The 10254-nt window shown below is 40.9% G+C and overlaps 1 protein-coding gene across 1 annotated transcript in view; it reads right to left on the reverse strand.

Annotated features, from left to right (window-relative positions):
* MYRFL (myelin regulatory factor like) overlaps positions 1–9876 on the reverse strand; it is a 65733-nt gene extending 55857 nt beyond the window's left edge. The window contains exon 1 of the mRNA XM_067564031.1: positions 9831–9876. Within this exon, the coding sequence (XP_067420132.1) occupies positions 9831–9876 (46 nt within the window). The remainder of the gene's footprint in view (positions 1–9830) is intronic.
* Between the last annotated feature and the right edge of the window lie 378 nt (positions 9877–10254).

Raw genomic sequence — 10254 nt, forward strand, 5'->3', positions numbered from 1 at the left:
GGATGGGAAATGTAGAAAGCAGTGAGCAGAGTGGAAGCAGTAGTGAGATGTGACAGAGCAGCTCTAGACATGAAAAGTTTTCTTCACATCACGCTTTGAGAACCAGCCATACATATATCATTCAATGAAACATAAATGTGAGGTAGGCATATGTAGGTCCATACTTTGCACCCTGAAAAATGCAGTTATTGAAGACTATTTAATTTCATAGTCTTCTGCTTGCTGGGATCGGTATAAAGGAACTACGTGGGAAGTCAGGTGTTCTAATATGCTGCTCCACTTACTACATTCGGGCTGTCAAACTGGTTTTGAAACACTGATCGTAAAATCCATTTTCCTTTCAGTTGGTTTAAACTTCTTAAAAGAACAGAAACAAAATATTAGAAATCTGATGTTAGGTGCTGTCTTCCGGTTACTTCCTTACAAGATCTGAACACTAACACCCAGAATTTAGTAACGAGGGGGAAGGTTCAGTACTTTGTCCTTCGTTGCTTGGTAACTGAAGACTATAAATGGATTTTATGATGATAAAGTCTATAGCATTAATGAGGACTTTTTCAAAAGTCAGCTGAAACTCCCTAGAAAGATAAACAGTCTTGCTTTTTAAAGTACTTTGTGGCCTCTCTGGTTTCATAATATACTATAAGTAAGACTGCATAGACAACACCCTTAGACATCTGCATGTGTAAATGGCTATGCCAGTAAATTCCATTTTGCTCTATTTTTTGTCTGCTCAGTCTGAGATAACTCTCTGCTACTAACTTTGGACATCATTTAACTGCAAACAGCACTCAAATCTGCATCTTCCTTCTATGTGACTGTCAGCACCTACCTGCAGCACAACTTCCCACTACACCTATGTTCTGTGATCACAGAGCAATTTAAGAAATGTGCATTTAGGGATCATGCACTCATCATCAAAATGGAGCTACCGCTCTTTGCTACAGAACCCCAGCTTCACTGTCCTCAGTACAACAGGCAATAAGGGAAGAGATTGAGTCGTTGAAGGGGTGTGATCAACATTCCCTCTTTCACCTCAGTAAAATTTTAAAAAGCAAAACCTAGTGGGCATCATTAACACACACAGCAAAACACTTTTAAAACCACTTCAGCACACAGGTTAAACACGAACATTTAAATGGACAGTCAAAAGTCTTGATGGTGCCTGTTCCCGGACTTACTTTACCCTTGATGTATTTTAACACCAAGCGAACTTGGTATCTCCCTTTTCTAATCTCCCCAAATAAGACTTTCCTATTTAGAGGAAAGATTTGTCTCATTCATCCTTCTGTTTTTTTCATTTTCCAATCTCTCATCCAAGTAGAAATTGCACTTTATTTCCATCTGTGAAGACTGAAATATTGTGCCTAGCAAAACGTGTGTTAAAATGTCTGTAACTCTCCACCCTTGCAGCAATCTAGAAACATAGCATGGATCTGGAGAGACCTAAAAATGGAGCGCGCATGCGCACACATACACTCCATATTCACCTGCACATCTACTAATGTAATATATGCCATCATGTGCCAGCAATGCCCCTCTGCCGTGTACATTGGCCAAACCAGACTGTCATTACGCAAAAGAATAAATGGACATAAATCAGACATAAAAATAACATCCATAAACCAGTCGGAGAGCACTTCAATCTCCCTGGACACTCTGTCACTGACTTGAAAGTTGTCATACTTCTACAAAAAAACTTCAAAACCAGACTTCAGCGAGAAACTGCTGAGCTAGAAATCATCTGCAAAAAATCAAACGGGGTCTGAATTGGGACTTGGAATGGTTATCTCATTACAAGAAGTAATTGTCACTGTTCACACATTCTCACCTCCTAATCAATGGTTGTGAATAGGCCTCAACTATTCTAACTGAATGGACTTTGCTTTTATCTACCTTCCCCATTGTTGTTACTTACCCTTGGATATGTATATATATACACACCTCCTATGTGATTTCTATTCCTTACATCTGACGAAGTGGGTTACAGCTCACAAAAGCTTATGCCTGCAGAAATTAAATTTGTTAGTCTTTAAAGTGCTACAGGACTCTCGTTGTTTTAGTTGTATACAGACTAACATGGCTACCCCTCTGGAACACACTCCATAGGTGCTTGGAATATCATTTTACGTTAATGACAAAAACCAAGTTTGTACTTGATGGAATATACCCGTGTTCAGACCCTACATGCCATTGTAATAATCTTTGTATAAAGTATGCCTTGTAAGGTATTTGAAAACTCAATTTGCTGGTCAGTATTGTCTCAGTAAAATCTGTGGGGCAACACTGTATGTGAAGTTATAAGATTCTCCTGTATGATGTTAACACATATTCCAAACTCCACAGTCCTGCCCAGGCAGAAGTCAGCTCTGTCCTAAACAAAGGAAGGAATGTGTGCTTGCCATAATTGCATTTAAGCAGTAAACAGAGTCATTAAGCAGGGAGGGAAAACAAAGGCAATTCAAATAGGTGGAAAAAAAACCAAGAGGGACTACCCTTCCATATAGACTCTGTCTCCTGGGTCTCAGCTGGAAATGGGTTTCAAGAGGGGGAACTGAAACTAGGGACAAACACTCCCAAGAGACCCCACTCTCTCTCCCTGCTCGCTTAATTCTCTGCTCCTGAGAAGACAAAAGGAAACAGCCATTGGACTCTAGGGGAGGGTTCCTGACCTGAAGAGCTTGGTCAGTAACCTTGCTGGAAACGTGTGGTGAGAAAGTTTGCTTTGCAACTAAGTTAGTTTCTTAATTAGATACAAGAAAACATTTTATCTTGATTTTTCTTGTAACCATTTCTTACTTTTATATGCCTCATTACTTATACCCACTCAAAATCTCTCTTTGTAGTTAATGAACTTGTTTTACTGCTTACTCTATTCCAGTGTGTTTAAATTGAAGTATCTGGATAACTCTTTAATATAATAAGATGGCATATTATTCCCTTAAGGGAACAACAGATTTAATGTATTTGTACTGTCCAAAAGAGGGCTGGGCAGTATAGGACATACATTTCTGGGGGAAGATCCAGGACTGGGTGTGTATTGGGGGTCACCCTGTGGTATAACCAAGGCTGGTGAGAGCCAGGGTGTAGATGGCAGACTGCAGTTATATACAGACACTCAGTGTGTGGCTTCCGTGCTGGAAGGTTGCTTTTGAGCATTTCTAATAGGCGCTCCTACAACTAAGCACTGTAAAGCACCCAAAGTTGCAAGGCCAGGGTGACAATCCCTCACTAATCTGGATTGTGGCCCAGTATGTCACAGTACTACTTTTTAACTCAGTGAGAAGCCAATACAACTGTAGGACAAGAAGCTGGATTCTTCTCAAGAATTCCTAACCAAGTTTCAACTGCAGAATCTTTACTACTTACTTTGTGTAAGCCAGAATGCAACCTGACCTTCAGATTCTTGGTTGAGAACCAGGTCCAATGGAACGATGCTGATTTACAGCAGCTGAGGATCTAGCCCTGAACTTGCACTGCTGATTAAATTTAGAAAAGCCATCGGTTTTATTTGTACACTGAGAAAAGTAGATCTGGACATTACCAAGAGTTGGTGGGGAAAATTCCATTTGAATGTTTTCTCATTGGAATTTGCCAGTTAATCAGAACTGGCATGTTTGGTGGAAACAGTTTGGTTTTGATTAACTTCAGATGGAACTCAGGCAGGCTGCCAACAGATCCCTGAATTGTTTCCTGCCAGTTCGTTTGCCTCGCTCCTCAGTAGCCAGAGTTCCAGGGTCCATGGCTCTGGGACAGACCCATCATGTGAAGTGCCCTAGAGCCAGGGACCCCAGGACTTCCAGACTCCCAGGCAGCTAACTCCCCAGTTCCTGGGAATTAAAGGCAGCTCAGGAGCCAGCCAGCCCAGGGAGACCACTGGCCTGGGAGCTGAGGAGCCATGGGAGCCCTAGCTCCCAAGTTCCCAGACAGTCCACCAAATGGGCTGCAGCACAGCCAGTGGTCCCCACTCAGCTCCCTTGTGGACTGAAGGGGAGCCACGCCCTCTCTGAATCAGAAGCCTTGGAGCTGTGGAGCCAGTGTCGCTGGGCAGGCTACTGAGGACTCAGGGCTTTCCAATCTTCCAAGCTACCCAAGATCCCTAGATGCCTGCTGACTGATAATTGACCTAATTCTTGTCCATTTCACCACTGCCCACTATTTAATAGCAGCAGTGAAACTCATCTGACTCATTTTAGCTTGACAACAGGAGTCTGGTCAGTTTCACTGCTGCTATTCAATAGTGGGCAAGGTGAAATGGACACAAATCAAGTCAATTTCATGTAGGGCTGCCAGGACTTCCAAGGTCCCTGGTTCTCTGATTGCCTACCATGCAGGCAGCTGAGGTGATTTGGGAGCCTGTTTGTTTCTGAAATGAAAAACTGTAGGATGGCAGTTCTGCAAAAGTTTGAGTTTTGGGCTTTTTATTCCAATTCGGTATGAAAAACATTCTAAAAACACTTTGGAGGATAGAACTAAAATTCAAAGGGATCTTGATAAATAGGAGAACCAGACTATAGACAACAAAATGAAATTCAACAAAGACAAATACAAGGTGCATACTTAGGGAAGAAAAACTAAATACACAAATACAGAATGGGGGAAAACTGGCTTGGCAGCAGCAGTGCTGAGAAGGATCTGGGAGTTGTGGTGGCGGCTCACAACCTCAACATGAGTCAACAATGCGATGTTGTTGCAAAAAAAGCAAATTAAATGTTGGTTGCATTAACACAGGCACAACATGCAAGTCATGGGAGGTGATAGTACCACTCTACTCAGCTCTGGATTAGGCCTCTGCTGAAGTACTGTGTCCAATTTTAGTCACCATCGTGTAGAAAGGATGTAGAAAAACTGGAAAGGATCCAGAGGCGAGACAAAAATGATCAAAGGGATGGAATGCAAACCATATGAGCAAAGGCTAAAAAGGAACTGGCTATGTTTAGTTCAGAAACAAGGAGATTAAAGGGAGGGGACATGATAGTGGTCTTCAAATACTAGAAAGACGGTCAAAAAAAGATGGAGAAAATTGTTCTCACCACAGAGAGCAAGATAAGAGGCAATGGGTTCGAATTACAGGATAGCAGATTTAGATTAAATCCCAAGAAAAACTTCCTAACTGTGAAAACAGTAGGACAATGGAACAAACTACCTAGTGGAATTTCCTTCATTGGAGGTGTTCAAAGAGAGACTGGATAGCCAGCTGTCTTGAATGTTTTAGATACAACAAATCCTTCATCTTGGCAGGAGGTTAGACTAGATGACCCTTGTGGTCCTTTCTAACCTATGGTTCTATAATTCATGGCGTCTCCCCAATTGTATTACCACAGTGTCACTTTTAAGAGTATGATCACACTATAAAAATTGTGATGGAAAGATCAGGAGTCACAAAATTTGCATATACAGCTTTTGCAAATCAGTGCTGCTGCTAGATATATACTGACAACGTTCTTTGAAAACCATTTGAAAGTTATGTGAATTTTTCTCTAGTATTACGCACAAAAGTAGCACATTTTCTACAATATTTCAAACATTTTTACTAGACTCTCACCTGGAACAAAGCAGGAGTGCACTGAATAAACTACAGGCAAGGCTGCTTGTCATTGTAGACACTTACCTCCCAGATATCCTCCAGGGGCAATCTGGAGCCATGGGAGTAGCATCCCATGCTAAGGAGTTTTTAAAGAGGTTAAATTACAAAAGGAGCTGTTGAAATTTGGGTCAAGGTAGTTGTCATCTTTCCCTGATGCACTGATAAGAAACTAAGGATTATTGTAATCCCCATGGTAGTTAGAGAGGTCACACAATTTATTTTTACTCTTGTTTCTATCTCTGTTCATTAGAATAGTATAAGATAGCTGCATCATTTGCTAGTTTTGAATGTGCTTCACATTTAATAACATCCATTAATTATGTGATTTAATTCAGATACTAAAGGCCTTGATTTGCACTCAGTCATATTCAGGAGCCAACACTGGGATAGTGGGCAGGTTGCCATCCAACTACCAAGAAAAGAACTTCTTTAGATAAAAAAAACAAAGGGTTTGGAGACCGGACCTAACATTCCAGGAGAGACCAGAGCAAGTAGTCTGTCTGCCCTGGCAACAGCAAAAAGAGGAGACTGGAATATATAGTCTATTTATAATTTTCTGTTACATTGCTATTTTATAATTTTTATATGAATACATTTTTCTGCTGCTCATGAGCAATCGCCTCCCAAGGTAGTGGACTCTGGCTTCCCTACCGGTGAACATCAGTATACACTTAGAGAAACACTAAGGCAGTAGGAAACTTCCTACCTCCGTTTTCTTTGTGCCCATGAATTGCAATAACCCTGCAAACATCCATTCAGTTGCTAGTCCATCCCAGACATCAACACTGAAGTATGCAGCATTCACATCTTTTGAACACAAGAGGCCGTTTTGTAGCCTTTTAAATGAGTATTCTGATGTTGCTATGACTAACTGCAGAGACCACCATACAAGGCTGGCAGCATACAAACCAAAGAAAGTGATTACAATCTGCAAAGTTAAGTGCTTCCTTGTGTGGCCTCTCAGGATTTCATCATTTTAGGCCACATGCCTGAATGGTGATTGGGGGCATGTACTCCTGGATTCCTCGCTGACACAGCTTTGCATCGTGAGTAATGCTTTCTTCCATCTCTGGCTGGTTGGGAGCCTCTGGCCCATTCTGGCAGATGAAGAGATGACTTCTATTATTCATGCCTTCTTCACCTTTTGGATGGACAACAGCAATGTGAAATGCTTGGGCATGAAACCTTCAAGCACTTAGGAAACTGCAACTAGTCAAAATGCCGCAGCACATTTCCTCAGCAACACAACACAGCACAGGCCACTGTGAGCACATCAGACTTGTCCTTCGCTCACTATACCAGCTTTCCACAGAATTTTGAATCAAGTTGAAGGTCTTGGTCCTTATCTTCAAAGTGCTTCTCGGCCTGGGCCCAGGATATTGAAAACATCACCGAAAGCTCCGGGACATAGATTGTGGTCAACAACTCAGCTCATCTGGCACAACAGAACTCTCAACAGTAAAAGTAAAGTTGTCTGATGGAGATGGGACTTTCTCAGAGGGTGGCCTCAGACTGTGTAATGAACTCCCCAGGAATTAAGGACCATCACAAACCATGTCAAATGCAAGGTGCATTTCTTTGACCTTGCCTTCTCTAACATACATAGCAACTGGTAGGTTTAACCATTAAAAAAAAACACCTACCAAAACAAGACGCTCTACTCCCTACACTTCTCCCTTTGGGGAGAGCAAGAGAGAACAAACAACATGTGACAGTTGTGTAGCCTCCCTGCACTCCTACAAAGATCTCAAATACTGTGGTGACGTGAGCAGTATGAAAACCTATGAAGAATAGAAGAGCAGCTTGACATCATGTGTAGTGAAAGTGACACTGCCCTAAACTGAAGCAAAATCCAGCAGCCTGCTTCAAACATACTTGCTCCTTTCAGTGCCTTAACTGTGGTTTTAAAAGTAGCCAGTGGCCTTTGAACACCAACTCTGGTCATATGACAAGGTTATTAAGCTGTTTGTAACCCTGACGCATACTAAGCGACTATGGCCAGGAAATGAAATGCAGTCTTTTCTTAGCACTGCGGTGTGTCAGACTTCTATTACACTGGTATGCTATTAACTCACTCTACTTAAAAGAACAAAACTTAATATTGTGTAGGAAACATCTTCTCAAACTTTGTTTTGTTACTCGACGTTAATTTTAAGACAAAGCTTTCATTAAGTTCCCAGAAACCTTGCTATACAACCAGTGTACTGAAAGGATTAAAACTCCTAGTGATTACAGTTAGAGAAGTGTGACCCGTTAAGAGAGCTGCTGGAATTCGCACAGGGTGAGATTCCACTGCTGCATTATCATTGCCACAGAATGATTGCCAGTGAATGCTTTGTAGTTCTCCTAAATCCTTGCTTTGGACGTGACCTTTCCAGGGTATCTGAAGGTACTTTCGGCTTGCTTAGACATAGTTTAGATCAGACTTCCCAGATTAATGTCCTGATTTTGCTAAAGTATCTAACAGTTATTCAGTACAGTACAAGGTTTGTTAGAAACCCACCAGTTTGTTTAATGCAAAATTAAATCCTTCTGAAAGCAAAGACAAGGAAGAGGTTAACTTTCTGTTTCAGTATATTTTTCCTCAGATTCACATTAACAGTATGAACCACTTAGCTTAAAAAGGGAACACAGAAGTAAGTTAATATGTTGAATGAAGCTTTTTATGTTACATTGAGGTTCCATTTCACATCAAGAATATTTACATCTGAGTAATGGGAGTGAGAAAAAAATCCCAGCCAATTCAAATTAAAAAAACATACCATTTTAAAAGTAGAAACATTGACAAGGTGAGGAAAAAAAAGCAAGTAGCATGTTTTTTGTCTATCATCTAAATTTGAACAGCCATTTTGAACAGATTGCATTCAGTGCTAGGAGGCTTGAGAAATGAGGTTTATTTGATTACAGAAACAAAACAATGGAAATATTCATAGATTCCAAGGCCAGAAGGAATCACAGTGATCATCTAGTCTCATCTTCTGTATAACATAGGCCATAAAACTTCCCCCAAATAATTCCTAGAGTGTCTCTTTTAGAAAACACATCCAAACCGGATTTAGAAATTGTCAGGGATAGAAATTTCACAATGACCCTTGGTAAATTGTGCCAATGGTTAATTACTCTGTTAAAAATTTACACCTTATTTCTAGTCTGAATTTGCCTAGCTTCAGCTTCCAGCCATTGGATCATGTTATACCTTTCTCTGCTAGATTGAATAGTCCATTTCCAAATATTTGCTCCCCATATAAGTACTTTTCGTTAAGATACATAGATGGAGCCCATCACTATAAGGCATGTGTTCTAATCCTTTAATCATTCTCATGGCTCATCCTTAGAACCGGACACAGTATAAAGTTGCAGTCACATCTCTGCCAAACACAGAGGTAAAATTACCTCTCTATTCCCACTCGAAATTCCCATTTATACATCCAAGGATCACATTAGCTCTCTGGCCACAGCTTTGCACTGGGAGTTCATGTTTCGCTGATTATCTATCCACGACCCCAAATCTTTTTCAGGATCACTGCATCCCATGCTAGAGTCCCCCATTCTGTACATATGGCCTACGTTGTTTGTTCCTCGACGTATACTTTTACATTTGGCCACATTAAAACACACATTAATAGTGACAGAGAAGAGGAAAGGTAGAGACTGTAGTGAGGTCTGGCTGTTGATGAAATCAGTGTGACATTGGGCAAGAAGTTTAGACAAGGTTGAAGGGCAGATTACAGCCTCCCAAAAAGTCCAAGGGAGAGAACTAAAGACACCAAGAAAATGATGTTCAGTCAGCTTCAATAGAATAATGTCATGCTGAGCAAGGTTTGCCTCCCACTCTGTGGTGAAGAGGAATGGTTCTCAAGCTCCATGGACACTGCCAGATCCTAAGGATTTCCTTAAAGAGCTCTGGGCATTTACTAGGTCCAGCCATTCTCTGGTACTTTCCTTCCTGCCATTCATCACTGGGAACTCCTGGGGATATGGTTTCCTTTATTGCTATCTCTGCTGTATAAAAAAGAGCATAAAGGAATCCTTCCCGTGCTCTTATGTCATTACTTCTCATTTCCTCTTGCCTCATGTTACGTGGAACTTCTGTGTCAACAGCAGAATATTTAGTGTTTCCACATATTTTCTTCCCCAAACTAAAATTTCAAATTAAAAGAAGTGTTTTATTAAGATGCACGTGCCATCTGAAATTGTTTCTCTTTCAGAAACTGTAGAGCTGCTTTAGAAACTGTACTCTTACCTTCAAAGAACTGCTGCAGGGCCTCATTTTCTCCCACCACATCCATGACAAGCAGGTAGAAGCTGTATTTTTCTTCACAAATTTAGGGATATTGGCCTGTGAAACAGTTGCGTGGTCCTCTCTTTTCCAGCTGATGTATTTTTTAACATCTTCATAATCACGTCATTCCGCCGCTGAAGAGAATGTCCCTCACTGCTTGATTGTCTTTGCCCCAGGTAAGTTGATTCTTTCAAAACTAATGCCAAGCAATGTATTCGTAAAGTTTCTACTGCATGCACTGAAGAACTTGATAAGACTTCAGGAGGAAAATTGTAGATATTTTCCTCACTTCATGTAGCAAACTATGTAAAATGTGTCTAATTTCTTCCTTGTTTCAAGAACCTTTGCCCCCCAGTAATGCCTTTAGCTACACATGCGCATGAGA

Source organism: Emydura macquarii, unplaced genomic scaffold (genome assembly GCF_026122565.2).
Source record: "Emydura macquarii macquarii isolate MOO-44397 ecotype Brisbane River unplaced genomic scaffold, CSIRO-AGI_Emac_v2 contig_2636, whole genome shotgun sequence".
Taxonomy (NCBI): domain Eukaryota; kingdom Metazoa; phylum Chordata; order Testudines; family Chelidae; genus Emydura; species Emydura macquarii.